General features: G+C 47.1%; 2 protein-coding genes across 6 annotated transcripts in view; both read left to right on the plus strand.

The window, feature by feature from the left end:
- Positions 1-16,923, plus strand: part of ighd (immunoglobulin heavy constant delta) — a 790,210-nt gene that overhangs the window by 750,731 nt on the left and 22,556 nt on the right. Inside the window, exon 1 of one of the 5 annotated variants that reach the window (XM_079864372.1) lies at positions 16,688-16,759. The exons of the other annotated variants lie outside the window; for them this stretch is intronic. Within the exon in view, the coding sequence (XP_079720498.1) occupies positions 16,755-16,759 (5 nt within the window). The 5' untranslated portion in view covers positions 16,688-16,754. Of the gene's footprint in view, positions 1-16,687; positions 16,760-16,923 lie in introns of those variants that run through there. 5 annotated transcript variants of the gene reach the window in all.
- Positions 1-16,923, plus strand: part of LOC307154331 (uncharacterized protein) — a 780,250-nt gene that overhangs the window by 663,476 nt on the left and 99,851 nt on the right. The gene's annotated exons all lie outside the window — the stretch shown is intronic.

Consider the following 16,923-nt stretch of genomic DNA (forward strand, 5'->3'; position numbering starts at 1 on the left):
AAATTTGGTCATTTTTAAAGAAATTTAGACAATACCGTTTTGTGGCTCTGTAATGTGTCTTGACAGATCGCTGTGGTGCCTCAGTTAAAGCTGCTTGTGAACCGATCATCTCTTCCTTCTAGTTAATTTATAGCATAAATAAACATGAATGAACATAAGAAGGAATGAAGTTTTAACTGCGGAAAGATGTCAGTAGGCCTACTCAGTACACTCCGTTTTTTCAAGTTCAAATCATCCAACGTTGAACTCTCCTGACTGCTTTGTCGGACAAAAAAAAAAAAGGCGGATTATGATTGGCCAGATCGCCTGTCAATTCTCATTGGCTACCTGCCAATGTGGCAGGTAGATTGACAGTGTTACCCGCCAATTGCAGAATTCACCCGCATTTGGCGTGTGGTCAGGCCCTGGTCTATACCCACAGACGGTTGAAATGCGACATGAAAATGGAATTAAGCATTGTTTGATCGAACAAATTAATATTTTTTCATCGTGTTATTAAGTTTATACATGAACTTTTTCCATTTATAAGGTTATGCTGACTCACCGGAGTAAAATGTGACTCAATAACATTCACTCAGCTTCTACACTTCACGATATGAAATGAATCAAATTAACGGGTGTTTCTACTTTTCTCTTAACTATATAATGTTATCTTCGATCACGGAGATTACTCACGTCTTCTCTCCTCTACGTTCAGTTCTCTCTTTTCTCGTTACACAGGCGCGCGCGCGTACACACACACAGCGCGTGATGACGGAGCATTCTCATTGGTCAATCACAAATCAACTAATAATAATTTAAAACTTCAACAGTTTTACCTAAATCGCTTTTACACATCACTTTTAAACCTTTATTAAGGAAATTAGATGTTAATAAATTGTGAATAAATTACACTTGATCTCCTTTATTTAACCTGGGTTCCACAAGCGGTAGTCTCTTCAGACATTTTTTACTAAACTTCTCAATTCAAATGGATTAGTTTTAACATTTTACTTTTCTGGGTATTTTATATGAAGCTTTAAGTGAATCATTTAAACCTTTGTGGAAAATGTAAAAATGCAGAAAGTTTTTGTGTGTGTGTGAAACTTGTTTTATCTGCATTTCAGTTATTCAGAAAATGGACCGAATGCATGCTGTGGTTGATTTAAGGTGTTTCCAAGATTCCTTATAGTTCAGCAAAAAAAAATAATTCTGTCATTAATTATACACCCTCATGTCATTCCGAACCTGTAAGACCATCGTTTATCTTCGGAACACAAATGAAGATATTTTTGATGAAAGAGCTTTCTGTTCCTCCATTGGTAGCCTACGCAACTAATACATTCAAGCCCCAGAAAGGTAGTAAAGACACCATTAAACTAATCCAAGTGAACAATCCTGTGGTTTAACCTCAATTTTATGAAGCGATGTAAGCTTTGTTTTGCCACAAAAAAAACAAAAACAAAAAAAAACATAATTTACCTCTACTCTATTAACTAAATAATATTATCTAAAGCACATTCACGGAACAACACCCGGTCTTGAGTCAACACAATTCGCATGCGTCGTAGTGCTCCCCCTACTAAATAAAGTGGTAAATTGTGTTTTTTGCTAAAACAAAGCACCTGCATTGCTTCATAAAATTGGTTAAACCACTGGAGTCACATTACTTCAATGATGTCTTTCATCGTTCTGGGCCTTGAATGTGTTAGTTGCATTGCTCCCAATGGAAGGACAGAAAGCTCTTAGAATTTCATTAAAAATATCTTCATTTGTGTTCTGAAGATGAACAAAGGTCTTATAGGTGTGAAATGACATGAGGGTGAGTAATTAACAAAATAATTTTCATTTTTGGGTGAACTAACCCTTTAAGTAAAATTGTTGAGGTTGGCTAAGCTGAAATCCGTTATAGAAGCACATCACATGGATGCCAAACGAGATGTTGCAGGATTTGTAGTTCACCCAAAAAATGAAACAGTCAATGGGGGCCCCAATATTCTATGGAAGTTAATGGGGCCCCATCAACTGTTTCATTTTCAATTCTTAAAATATCTTCTTTTTTGTTCAAGTAAACAGATTTGGAACAACTTGAGGGCGAGTAAATGACAGAATTTTCAGTTCTAGGTGAACTATCCCTTAAGTCTAGAGGTCAAATTTGAGCTCGTCATTGGGAGTATAAATTTAATAAATTTACGTCTGTCTTTTCTAATATTGATTCTTCATTATGTTCAGGAAGAACTGGCTACATCTCAACCTACTGTGCAGATCTTGGGAACTTCTTGACTGGACGTGTCTTCATTGAGAGAAGAATCTTCAGCAGTGTAAAAATGGAGGGATCTGAAATTACCGAGCAGTTCGGGTTGGAGGATGGTGTTTTAAAAAAAGTAAAATAAATGCAAGGGTATTGTGTGAAAATTGGAGGAAAAAAACATGTCTAGCTTTGTTGTAGATGAGAAAATATATTTTATGTACTGTAACATTTTAGTGTAATTGCATTTTAAATTCTTTCAAATCTTTTTAAAGAAGTGATATTCTGTTAATTTTGCTAAGTCTTTATTGTATTGTGAAGTCTTTGATGTATTTACACAAAGAAATACTTTACTGTAAGTTGGAATGAAAGTATTCAAACATTCATATGTATTTGATATGTATTTACAGAAATGATTAAATTGATGCCTTTTGGATTCAGATGTTGAATGTGCTTGTTATTCAATAGAAAAATAGCCTTTAATAGTTCTCGTAGGAACAAATTTGACACAGTTAAGGTACAAAGGGGCTTGTCACTGGGGTGGTACCTTAAAAGATCGAATTTGTACCTTTGATAAAGGTACAATATTGTACCAACAAGTTTTAAAAAACAAAAGGTACATTTTGGTTGCCCATGGTACAAATCATGTCCTTTAAGGTACAAACTGGAATGGAACAAATTTGTTCCTCTATATTAAGGTACAATTTTGTACCAGTAAAAGGTACCGCCCCAGTGACAAGGGTTTGTACCTTCTTTGGTACAAAATTGTACCTTTTTTTCTGAGAGTGTACCTTGCTTAATTTGAAATGTCCTAAATACATGGAAGTGCTAAAAATATGAAATAAATGTCATAGAAAGGATAAAATTTTACTTTCTAACACATGTTGAGACATTGTTACAACATTAATAATTTTATATTTAGTGTTCAAATAATGTTTTGGCAGATAGAACCTTATAATTCTAAGCGAAAAGTGTTTTTTTAGAATTAGAAGGTTCTATCTGCATTTGACCCATTCCAAAAATCCCCATTTACAAATTTGAGAGGATTTTGATATTGTATATTTAGAATACATTTAGGGTCCCTGTTATTTTCATGTTTGAAAGAAACTTGTTCCCCATATACATTTTCCTATATGTAATGCAAAAACTTTGAAGCTCAATATCTCAAAACTGCTCAGAACGCAGATAGAACCTTATAATTCCAAGGGGACGATTTTCTCAATAAATAAATTATTGTGATTATACGTGTCTGTCTGTTGTTCTCTTACGAGAGGTTCTCTCGTATTGCGTAAGTTGCTACGGGTAAAGTTGTCTTTTCTCGAGATCTGAAGCCAAAAAATTATCCTTAATTTTGTATTTATTGTCAACGCAGTGCAGCAGCCAGCAGACCATAGCAGGCTGTATAAGCGTGCTCATTGGCTGTCCTGCGGCAACTGCAGCAGCCTACCAGTGAGTCCTGCGTGACATCACGCCCAATGAGGGTGCTTCGCGCCCTCCACGCACCTCAGCCCGCCAGAATGGGTGTGGCTAGCGTGTATAAAAGAAGGGCTCACATGCTGAAATTCTGATTTTCATGTCTTCAGCGAAGCTCTTCGCATCGCTGGATCTTGAGAGCCGCCGCCGTTGAATTCAGCGACCAGCAAGCTTAGGAAGCGTCTGAGGAAGCCGGCCGCCTTCAGCCATCCGTGCCTGCTACGCCATCCGGCGACATATCCTTTTCTGCTGTGTGTGTTCGCCGCTGCGACACACACTTTCTCTCTCTCTCTAAAAGAGCACGAGGCGTTTTTGTCAAAATGCCTCGCTTTTCCTGCGGCTCGTGCCGAGCCCCGCTCAGCAACGGAGACCGCCACCTCATCTGCGATCTCTGCCTGGGCCGCGAGCACGCCGCCACTGCAATCTCTACGGGCGGCTCTCAATGCCGACCCTGCGGGCACGACTTGAAGCTTTCGACGAAGCTGTCGCTCCGCCTGTCTCTGCTGGGCCGCGCAGAAAGAAGCGCCACTCCCAGAGACCACCGGAGACCGATGTGGCGTCTAAAAGCTCGCCGGAACCTTTCCCTCTAGCTTCTCTCTCTCCCTCTACGCCCCCCCTCCCGGCCGCGCAGCCGCCGGCACTCGCCCGCGCCGCCGCTTCAGGGGATGAAGCGGATGAGGACGCCGCCGACTGACAGCTGCTCTATCCTGGCCTCTGACAGCGAGGAATGGTCCACTGCCTCCTCGTCAGTCCAGGAATCCGTCCGTACTCGAGCCGGCGAGGATGCGGAACTTCTGCGCCTCCTCACTAAGGCCGTTGACCAGCTTGGCCTCAAGTAGTCACCGCCAAAAGAGCCAGCGCCGAACAGACTCGACGGCTGCTTTCTTCATCGCCGCCGCCGAACACCCGCATCCAGGACTGCACCCTTCCTGCCAGAGCTCCACAACGAGCTTTCTAAATCGTGGAATGCACCATTCTCCGCGAGAGTTTCTTCCCATGCCTCCTCGGCGCTCTCACAGGTTGACGGCGCCGCCGAGAAGGGGTATAATGCTATTCCCCCCGTGGAAGAGGCGGTTGCAGCGCACCTTTGCCCACCTTCTGGATGGCATTCAAAGGCTGCCCTCCCATCCAAAGCCTGCAGGACTACATCAGCCCTCATCGGCCGTGCTTTCTCTGCCGCCGGACAGGCTGTATCAGCCCTGCACTCCATGGCAGTACTGCAGATGCTCCAAGCTGATCTCCTCCGTGATCTGGACGAGAGAGGCTCGGATTCTACTTCTATTACGGATCTGCGCAGCGCGATGGATCTCTCCCTTCGCGCCACAAAATCCGCTGCCCAGGCTCTTGGAAGGTGCATGTCTTCGCTGACCATCACAGAGAGGCACCTCTGGTTGACGCTCGCCGACATGAGGGAGTCAGAGCGCGCCGTTTTCCTCAACGCCCCGCTCTCCCCCACCGGCCTCTTCGGCCCAGCGGTTAACGGGATCGTGGACCGCTTCTCGGAGGTACAGAAAACCACGCATGCTATGAACCTTTTCCTGCCTCGACGCTCGAGCTCAGCCGCACGCCGTCCTCGCGACCAGCCTGCGCAAAGCTCCGCCCAGCGTCCAGCTCGACCTCCGTCTTCGCAGTGACGACAGGGCGGCCGCCCTAGATCGCGCTCGACCAGCCACAACAGGCCGCCTCCCCCGCGGGGACCCCGGCCTAAGATCACGCTGAAACCCGAGCCCGCGAAGTCCTCCTAGCAGCTCGAAAGAGGAAAAGACGGTTAAGTCCCGCTGCTGCCGGACCACCGTCAAAGCTTCACGATCTGTCAGTTCCCGTTGTCATGGCTACTGCAGACGTTTACCTCGCAGCCAACGAGCCGGTAAATCTACCCGCTCGCCTGCACACAACCACCGTTATCATGGCGACCTAGAGAAATCTCAAAAAGAGCATTATGTCTGGTTGTCTGGCTCACGCCGCATGTGTTTCAAATGTAGAAAATGTGCCCACTTTTCTGTGTTCACCCCTACACTCAAGCACTATAAACCCCGTGTCTCTCACAGAGCCCACTCTCATAAAGCGGACAAAAGCCGCTCGAGTGTTAAATGTAGGTCACATGTCCACATCCCCGTGTCCACACCTACTCACTAGGGACTTTAAGCAACAGCCTCTGGTGGAACGGCAACGGCATTCTGGCGTTGTATTGCGCATGCGCGAATTTAACTGCTACTTTGCGACGTTCTACTGTAACGGTCTACTACGGGAGAACAGCTGATTTGCCGGAGTCGCTACAACGTGAGAGTAAATCTAGGTTTTTAGACTTATTTACATCATACAATAGTAAAAACTCCTCTTCTGACAAGAGATTGTCATTTAATGCCAAAAGCAATCCTTCTCTTGCTTTTTTAAATGACATTTTGTTTGTATCTCAATAAATGAATTAATGCCGCGCTGCCCTGTCCTGTTTACGGTTGCTTAGTGATTTTTACGTTCTTGGCTACGGCGGTGTGACAGCATACTTCCGGTCGCCGGAGCCGTTCCATTCGCAGCTGTTGCTTAAAGTCCCTACTGCCCGCTCTGTTACACGGGCTCTCACTACCGGTCATATCTCAAATGTAAGTCCTGTGCCCGCCCTCGAGAGCTCGCACATACTGACAGACACTTCTCCCCCGGCGCCGCTCTCGCGCGTCGTTCCTCGCACAATATGTTCCCCCGTCCAATGCCACTGGGACATTGTGTGTAAATCGCCAGCCATCGCTGCATGCGAGCCGCCGTATTCAAGCACCGAAAGCGCGCGCGCTGCGCCCGCGCCTCCGAATCAGGTTCTCGAACCCGCGGAACGCGGCAATCAGAGCCCGGAGGCCATTCTGCCCCTAGCCGTACACGCGAAAGCGTGGGAAGCTATTCCAGGGGCGTCAGAATGGGTGCTGAGCACAGTAAGAGAAGGCTATGCATTGCAGTTCGCTCGCCGTCCCCCGCGCTTTCAAGCGCTGACCGAGACGAGAGTGAATGGGGAAGTAGCACACCTACTTCGTGCAGAAATAGCGAAACTTCCTGTGCAAAGGGGCTATAGAACCAGTACCCCCTTCTCTGAGCGAGTCAGGCTTTTACAGCCGTTACTTCCTCGTGCCCAAGAAGGACGGAGCTCTCAGACCGATTTTGGATCTGAGATATTTGAACAAAGCTCTTATGAAAAGACCATTCAAAATGCTCACAACCAGACAGATCCACGCAGATTCGCCCGAGGGACTGGTTTATTTCCCTCGATCTGAAAGACGCTTATTTTCAGATCCAGATAGTACCCCGTCACAGGCCATTCTTGAGATTCGCCTTCGACAGTCGGGTATATCAGTACACCGTCCTGCTGTTCGGCCTGTCTTTAGCACCCCGTACATTCACGAAGTGCATGGACACGGCTCTCGCTCCCCTGAGAGGTCAGGGCATGCGAATTTTGAACTATTTGGACGATTGGCTGATTCTAGCACAGTCAGAGGAAGAACTTATCTCTCACAGGACAGTGCTTCTCAGCCACCTGGAAAGCCTGGGTCTCACGGTCAACTGGACCAAGAGCTCGTTACTGCCCAGTCAGTCAACCTCTTTTTTGGGTTTGGAACTGGACTCTGTGGCAATGACGGCCCGGCTGTCGGCACAGCGCGCGCGCCGTGTCCGACACCTGGCCGCGTCTTTCCAGTTGGGCAGCGCCTCTAAAAACATTTCAGAGGATGCTGGGTTGTATGGCATCAGCTGCAGCAGTGCTTCAGCTGGGTCTACTGCGTATGCGCCCGCTACAATGCTGGTTGAACGCTCGAGTGCCTCACCGAGCCTGGGCGTCCGGCAGCATTTGAATCAGAGTGACTCAGAGCTGCGTTTCAGCACTGAGACCCTAGTTAGCGGCCGACTGGTACCAGTGGGGAGTGACAATGGGAGCCGTCTCGCACCGAAAAGTTATCTCGACGGACGCATCCAACTTAGGTTGGGGCGCTCTTTTCGAGGGCAAACCGGTCTTTGGCCTGTGGTCAGACCAGGAGAAATGCCTCCACATAAATTGTTTGTAGATGATAGCGGTCGAGAACGCGCTCAAGCGCTTCCTCCCACATATACGGGACCACCATGTGCTAGTCCACTTGGACAACATGTCTGTGGTGTCCTACGTGAACCGACAGGGCGGTGTCAGATCCAGGAATCTCTGCAAACTGACAGAACGCCTTCTCGTGTGCGCTCAGCACTCGTTGCGCTCGCTGAGAGCCGCGCACGTGCCAGGCCACCTGAATGTCGGTCCAGACAGTCTGTCCAGAGACAACAATCCCCCAGGAGAATGGTCCCTGCACCCTCAGACAGTCCAGCTACTGTGGCGCTTGTTCGGCAGAGCGGAAGTCAACCTCTTTGCGTCAAAGGACAATGCTCACTGCCCAACGTTTTTCTCAAAAAGCTAGGACGCGCTGGCCCAAACCTGGCCCAGCCGCCCGCTGTATGCTTTCCCCCCGATCTCGCTGTTACCACAGGTAATCAAGAGGATCAGGGAAACGCGCCACTCAATGCTCCTCATAGCCCCGCGATGGGAGAACCAAATCTGGTACCCAGAGCTAGTGAGGCTGTCGCACTCAGCCCCATGGCCGATCCCGGTGAGGAAAGACCTTCTCTCTCAAGCTGGTGGATCGATCTGGCATCCCCATCCAGAGCGCTGGTCTCTGCATGCGTGGATAATCAACAGATACCCGCTGATTTGCCAGAAGGGGTCGTAAACACGATCACGCAGTCTAGAGCTCCTTCCACGAGAAGGCTCTACGCGTCTAAATGGTCAGTGTTCTCTAAATGGTGCGCTACTAAGAGTCTGGATCCACACACATGTGGGGTTTCACGGATGCTCTCCTTCCTACAAGAGCTGTTGGACAAGGGCAGGTCCCCCTCCACGCTCAAAGTGTACGTTGCGGCTATTGCAGCGTTTGCGGAGACGACGCGCAGCTGTGCAATAGGAAGGAACGAGCTTATCATCCGCTTCCTCAGAGGAGCCAGGAGGATGAACCCCCCGCGGCCCCCCTTGGTTCCTATTTGGGATCTTTCTCTGGTCCTAGAGGCCCTGAAAGCTTTTCCCTTTGAACCGTTAGAATCTGTGGATCTGAAATACCTTTCGCTCAAAACTGTTTTTCTGACAGCTCTGTCGTCAGTAAAATGCGTGGGGGATCTACACGCACTGTCTGTTAGCCCCGCATGTCTCGAGTTCGGACCAAATGACTCCAAAGTCATCCTCAAACCGAGACACGGTTACGTCCCCAAAGCGATCGGCACTCCCTGGCTCTGCCAGCATCCGATAGCGAGGACAGTGATAACCTCTTATGCCCCGTCAGGGCGCTGAGTGTTTACATCACACGCTCCGCCGCCTTTAGGCGTTCTGAGCAGCTCTTTGTTTCATTTGGTGGGCGCACCAGGGGTCTCGCCGCCTCGAAACAGAGCCTGTCCAGATGGATAGTGGATGCTATCGCAGCAGCTTATGCGTCCAAACACCTGCAGTGCCCTTTGGGCATCAGAGCTCATTCCACTAGAGGCATGGCCTCATCGTGGGCTTGGTCCAGCGGGATTTCTATTCACAACATCTTTATGGCGGCAGGCTGGGCCTCCCCCTCTACATTCGTGAGATTTTATAACTTGGAACTTCCCGCCTTGCAGGCTAAACTGTTATCAGTTTAAGTGATATGTATGTTCTGCCCAGTCACTCATGTGCAGACTACTTCATGTACTACTAGCTTTTCTGGTAAGCTGCACTAAGGGAATGAGATTCTCTATATACAGACCGGCGGAGCCGCTCTGAATTTTTTTTTTCCCATCACGCGCTTGTGCACTGGTGCTGGCCTGCGTTGATCCCTTTCGTAAGGGAACTCCCGCTGCATCGTACTCAACGCTTTGGGGAATGCCCTCGGCATGACGCGTCTGAAGTCTGTAATGGAACTACTCCAATCTTGATTGGTGCTGTGTCTTTCGTCGCATGTGACGTGATCCGGAAGCTATATAAGGACATCGGAACATAGCCGCGTCAGCTTTCTGTCTTCAGCAAGCGTTCTGTGTGACTGTACGTCTTATTTGGTGTTGTTTGTCTATCTCAATATATATGGCGAATATAGAGAAATGACTCTGGCGGTGTGCGTCCCCTTGCTCACGCTATTCGAGCGAGGATGACACGCACTCATTCTGTGTTGTTTGTCTGGGAGTGGAGCATGCACGGGCAGTGCTCGAGGGCGCTGTCTGTGCAAACTGTTTTCAGTTATCTATGAAAAAGCTCCGCTCCCGTTTGAGCCTGTTCGATCTATTAGATCAGGCTTGCGTTCCCAGTGCATCAGGTCTCGCGTCTGTTGAGGCAGCGCGCCGCTTGTATGCATGGGATTCGCACGTGGGGCTGGCATATAATACTGAGACGGTTGCGACCCTTTCTCAGTGTTTATTAACCAGCTCCACTGGTCTCGCGCACGGTTCGGAAGGCCGCACTGCGCGGCTTCTTCCGACCGTGTTAACTACACGGCGTTGATTTATCTGGCTCCGAGGAGTTAGATATTATCAACACCGAATCACGTGGATATGGGGATTCGCCACCCCATATTCACGTTATTGAGGAGTTGCTGGAGGTTGTAACCAGGGCAGTGGCTAAATTAAATGTAAAAAAAAACAAAAAACATTTTAATGGCCATTTAATAAGCAGGAAGTGACTAAGAAAAATAAAACGGAAAATGAGCGCTTCCTGCAGACCCAGTCACAATCTTCGTGTCAGAGCCTTCCCTTTTTCACTCATCTCCATACTGAGGTATCGAGATCGTGGAAAAATCCATGTTCATCTCAATTATTTTCCCCCCATGTATATATTTACTTATCCATTAGGGAATCTAATGAGAACGGTTATGAGGTGATGCCTCGGGTTGAGGAATATTTTGCAAAATATTTTCTCCCCGACATTGCGTCACCCCTTATAGCTCAGACACTTCCCTCCAAATCTCGTACATCGAATTTGTTAGGGAAAGCATATATGATGGTGGGTCGATCCGGTGCATGCCTACAACCGATGGGGTTATTACAGGCATACCAGGCTGACCTCCTCAAAGAGGTGGATGATAACTGGGAGGTCTCACTCAACGGTACTACTGAATTTCGTAGAGTGGCTGACTTATCTCTCCATATTATCAAAGAGACGGCCCGTGCCATTGGCCGTTCTATGGCAGCACTAGTCGTCTCAGAAGAGACATTTATGGCTAAATCGCTTGGGGATCGGGGAGAAGGACAGGGCCTTCCTTCTCGATGCTCCCCTTTCGCCTTCTGGCCTCTTTGGCGACGCGGCAAGAACCGTTGTCGAGAGGCTTCAGGAGGCAGAGTGACAATCAGCTATCCCCAGTTGTCAGTCCAGGGGCCTCATTTATAAAACTGTGCGTAGGAACCTTACTAAAAGTGTACGTGCGCCCGAAAGCCAAAAATGGCGTACGCAAAAAAATATTCAGACTTATAAAACCGTGCGTACGCCAGAACCTGCGCAGAATTCAGTTTATAAATCCCAGTCAGCGGAAGATTGTGCGTACATGCGTCTCCACCTGAAATAACCATATATGGAGCTTACAACACCTAGTTTTACTATGCAGATCCTCATCTACATATCATTTGCATATGATTATTCATCCACGTGATAACTTAAACGTTATCACGTGGATGAATAATCATATGCAAATGATATAAACGTTACAAGAAACATTACATTAATACAAATCAAGTAGTTGTCTATCCTTGCCTTGTTTTTGAATAGCCTACATAAATCAAATAGTGTAAAATACATTTCAGAGAGAGTTTTTCTCAATCTTTTCCACTTGCCGAATTGTATTTTTAATTGATTTATATTTTTAATGGAAACAGATAGGCCTTGGGCATTATTTGCACGAAACTATTTTCTCAGACAATCTGGTATTATCATGATAAGCAATTATCTCTGTGGTTAAAACATTAAAGCACGCCACAGGAAAAGTGTTCAAAAACAATCGCATCCACAACAAATATTTCTAATGATTGAATTTAAAAAAAATTTGTAACTTCAGTAATGATTTCATGTTTAAGTGTTTAACTCCATTAATTTGAATGGCATATTTAATATAAATGTTTATATCAGAAGCATTTTATTTATTTAAACTGTTATTTGCGTCAGTTTCACTAAACGGCTCAACACGCTCGCTGCCGCGGACATTTAAGAAGGAATGGATATTTGCTTCAAGTGACAGGCTTGGTGATTGAAATTGTATTTGTATAATCTTTCTGTATATATTTAATTTTCTTTAGATTTTCTGTATAAAAGTGACCAAAAATACATTTAACTCCAGCTCACCATCGGTGTCGCCAAAGTGCTCCATCTCCATCTCCAAAACGTTCGTACGCATGGGTCAGAGTTTGCGTGCAGGTGCGCAAATTTTCCCGTCAAGTTTTTCTTTATAAATCCCACCTTTTGCGCAGGAACTGGCGTACGTTTTGCGCAGGAACTGGCGTACGCATGTTTTCAGCCCCGTTTTGTGCGTACGCAAGCTTTATAAATGAGGCCCCAGGTCTCATGGGGTTGCTGCCAGGGGGCAGCCTCAGGGGACAGCCGCCAGCTCCTCATACTTTGAGAAGGTTGCCTCTCGTGCCCCCCCGTATAAGGCTTGGGGTCAGAGGAAATATTCTCGCTCGAAGCCCTCCCAGACAGGTCTGAGGACTGTCTCTCGGGTTAAGATGGCTTAGACTAAGAGGTCTTGTCGTAACACGCCGACCCTTATGGGCGTTCCCCCAGGAGAGTGAGTACAAAAGTCTCGCCCCATTATGCAGCCCTTATGAAATCGATGTCTGCTTCCCGCCGCCGATGGTGCCTCAGGACACATCGGCATCCAGCGAACACAAATCGCAGTGTCTGCCCGAAGACGTTGCAGCCCTGTCGAGTTCGCCAGCTCTCAGGAGGTCTGTAGAGAGCATATTTCGGTTAGTTCCTGCCAGTTAGTTGCTTCAGGTCACCGAAGCCATTTGGAAATTTATAGCCGAGGCCAGTCTCGAGGGACTGGTCCCCATAATGGCATATTTAGATACCCCGAGGTGGGGGTAGTAAGGCCTTGTTTTGGATCTCAAGGTACTGGATCAACCTCCGAGGGGTTTCAAATTCAAGATACCGACTGTCAGTCAGACCAGCTCCGAGGACTGGTCTGTCGTGATAGATCCACAAGCTCCTTAACTCCTCGTTCCCTTTTAACCCCATCACAGGAAGTTTCCAAGATCCGCTTTTGGGGGAAAAGCGCATCGGTTCCGGACTCTTCCAGTCGGCCTAGCCTTATCCCTTCGCACCTTCACTAAATGTATGGACGCAGCCCTTGCTCCATTGAGACTTCACGGGGTCCGTATCTTAAATTATATAGATGACTGGCTCATTTTGGCTCAGTCGAAAGAACTAGCAATTCAACATCGAGATGTTGTTTTGCGTCACCTGAGGTGCTTGGGTTGAGACTCAATGTGAAGAAAAGATCCTTAACTCCTCTTCAGAGGACTACGTTGCTGGGTGTAGAGTGGGACTCAGTCACGATGCGGGCACAATTGTCTCCTGCTCGTGTAAATACTATCTTAAACACAATGAAGAGTATTAGGTTAGGCCAGGCCATCACTGTCAAACAGTTTCAAAGAGTTTTGGGTCTTATGGCTGCAGCTACCTTTTGGTCTGCTCCATATGAGGGCCTTTCAGTGGTGGCTCAGGACCAAGGGGTTTTTCTCTTCTGGGAAACCCCTTTCGCATGGTCAGAGTTACGCGCAGATGCCTTCGTTCTCTTGTCATATGGAAGGAACCATGGTTCCTGTCTCAAGGCCTGGTTCTGGGAGCACCATGTCAGAGGAGGACTTTGACTATGGATGTGTCCCTCACAGGCTGGGGTGCGGTTATGGAGGGCCGTTACACCCGAGGTACTTGGAAGGACCATCATCTCTCATGGCATATTAATTGCTGGAGATGTTGGCTGTATTTTCTTGCCCTGAGGCACTTCCTTGTGGACCTCAGAGGCCATCATGTTCTTGTTAGGACAGACAATATGTCGGTGGTCTCTTATATCAACTGCCAAGGAGGTTTGAGATCTCGCCCTCTTTGTAGACTGGCGCATCAGATTCTTCGTTGGTCCCAGGATAAATTTCTCTCTGTTAGATCTATTTGTATTCCTGGGGTTGATAATTTGGGAGCAGACATCCTGTCGAGGCAGGGGCTGAGGCCCAGGGAATGGCGGCTCCACCCTGAAGTGGTTGAGCTTATATGGAGAGAGTTTGGCCAGGCGGAGGTTGACCTGTTCGCTTCTCATGATAACTCTCATTGCCCGCTCTGGTACTCTCTCTCACATCCAGCTCCTTTGGGCTTGGATGCCATGGTATAGATGTGGCCGAGGTCACGTCAGTACGCTTTTCCCCCGATCGCTATGCTCCCTGGGGTTCTAGAAGGGGTCAAGAGGTACGGTGTGAGATTACTCCTTGTAGCTCCGTACTGGCCGGCCCGAATTTGGTTTTCGGACCTTATTAGTCTCTTGGAGAGTCCTCCATTGCAAATCCCTATTAGGAGAGATCTTAGGAGAGAGTTATGGAGACTATGGGTCTGGCCCCTGAGGGGGACCAACCTATAAATAGGCTGCCCTTTCCACTGAGGTGGTCAGGTCATCCACTCTAGAACCCCACTCTACTAGGAACTAAAAATGTAAAGTTAGGGACGACATTGAACCTAGTTAATTACTGCCCACTGGCTTCAGTACTGGTGTTCCATCCTGTTCTCTAACGGGATCTCCCGTTCATGCTTAGGGCCTCTGTGGCGGCCTCTGTGCCCTCCACAAGCCTCTAAGGGTGGGCATGTAGGGACATTACCACTAAAACTCTATGTTCCTGTAGATTGGAGGATGAATCCTGTCATCCAGCCTATTGGAATCAGGCTGATGGGTTATCCCTGGCACCCATCATGTCCTGTGGGTGAAATACATGAATATATATAAGAATCTATTGAGTCTGCTTCCTTCTCGTATTACTCCCTGGAAGAGTGGTGGTGCCCCCTCTTACTTGCTAGCGTGGGAGCCACTCTACATTATTTTTGCCCCGGCACTGAGGTGCCTGTAGGCAATATCATGATTCTTCAGGTATTCCATCCTCCATCGCATGTGTCGGATGGTCAGGGTCTTAGCCTTGGAGGTTCCTATGTTAGGCCTCGGGCTGGGTTGAGTCAATCCATCTAGGGATGTATCAAGGGTTAGGAGCTATTCCCCTTTATCAATTAGACAGTTGGTTATCTGCAGAAACCACTCATATCTGAAGTACAAGGTGCGCTTTTGCCTTCACCTCTTATCTAATACTTTCTACTGTCTGGGGTTCCCATCCATGAGGTCAGTCGAGCCTCCGGCTCCAGACCTCCCCTTCTTACACCAAATCTTATGACAAGCTAGTTGGATCTGCCCTCTACTCATTTCTATCGTCCGTGAGTGTGCCAGATGCTTTACACCAGGGCATATTTCTCTCAGTGTGGCGCCGTGGGTATTCGTTCCCCAAAGCATCGAGTACGATGCAGCGGGAGTTCCCTTACGAAAGGGAACGCCTCGGGTTACTATTGTAACCCTCGTTCCCTAGACGCTAAATCCCTCGGCCACACTTTTCGCGCTCCTGAGAACGACTTGCTTCGACCCTTCGAAAGCTGACGCGGCTATGTTCCAATGTCCTTATATAGCTTCCGGATCACCATCACATGCGACGTCACGAGTGACGAAAGACACAGCACCAATCAAGATTGGACTAGTTCCATTACAGACTTCAGACGCGTCATGCCGAGGGCATTCCCCAAAGCGTCGAGTACGATGCAGCGTCTCGTTCCCTACTCAGGGAACGAGGGTTACAATAGTAACCCGAGGCGTTATACTCTCTATGCATAGACCGACGGAGCCGCTCTATATTCTCCCTTTCATGTGCTTATGTACTGTGCTGGCCCGCGCTTCTCCATGTTTATACAATAGACCGGCAGAGCCGCTCTGTATCCCTATGAAGTGCTTATGACATGTGCTGGCCCGCGTTGCTGGCCGCCTGTTCCCGCCTGTTGTGTTCCCCGGGCTTCCCTGGGACTCATGCAGTGGATGCTCGGCGCGCACGGCGTTGACAAGGGGTTCCCGTAGCGTAAGCAACTTACGCAATACGAGAGAACCTCTCGTAAGAGAACGTACTTGGTTTCCTAACGTAACCTCGGTTCTCTCTAGAAGAGGGAACGAGTATTGCGTAACCTGCCGTGTCGCGCAACAAGTTTTTTCGCTTCAGTCTATGAAAACCAGAATTTCAGCATGTGGGCCCTTCTTTTATACACGCTAACCACACCCATTCTGGCGGGCTGAGGCGCGTGGAGGTGCGTGACGTCACGCCTCATTGACCGTGTGGGAGTAGGGTTAAGGGATCTTACATTTATAATCTATAAATGGTAAAAAGGAAATTATACAGATCTTTATGATATAAAATATTCGTAAATAGTTAACATTTTTTAGCTGTAAAAACGTAATAATGTTATGTTTAAACGTTGCAGATATGTCCATATTATACGTTTCAGCATACATCCAAACGTACAAAAAAGTACGTTTTCTATCTTTGAAAATTACGTATTAGTACCTACGTATTAACAATGAGACCAGGCTGGTCTAGTGCATATTTGACTGTGCTTATATTGACATTTCAAGTAGGCTATTTGAAGGGATGGTAAAATTCTTAAGCGGCCCATGAATAAACATAAGTATTTGATATGGTTTGGACCATTGTGCAATACAGCGGCCACAGTGATAAAAGTTATGACAAAAACCTCAGTCCAAGACACAAAAATTGGTTAATCGTTAAAAACCTTTTCATCTGTAATGGGCCACAGCTTAGTCTATTGGCTAAATTTCTAGTTTAAATAAATTCATGGCATAATAATGGCATTGCACATCTCAAATATGCCTTTAAACATTTTAAATGCTTATAGCTTTATTTAGAATGTGCTGAGTCCATCAAGAGATTGTTGTAAAGCCTGTTGCATGAGGAGAATTTGAGGTGGCATGCATCACTGTGCATGGAGTGGCCACAGTGAAACATTTCATTTCATAAACCCCTTACAATTAACAATGACCTCTTAAAACAGTCCTCAACAAATTAGTGTATAATTTTTTATGGCGTCTGAAAGAATTCTAGGACGTAGAATATGACAGAAGGATTTCTTTGTTCTCTAAGAAGGTACTGGC

Source organism: Squalius cephalus (assembly GCF_949319135.1).
Source record: "Squalius cephalus genome assembly, chromosome: 1".
Classification (NCBI taxonomy): Eukaryota; Metazoa; Chordata; class Actinopteri; order Cypriniformes; family Leuciscidae; genus Squalius; species Squalius cephalus.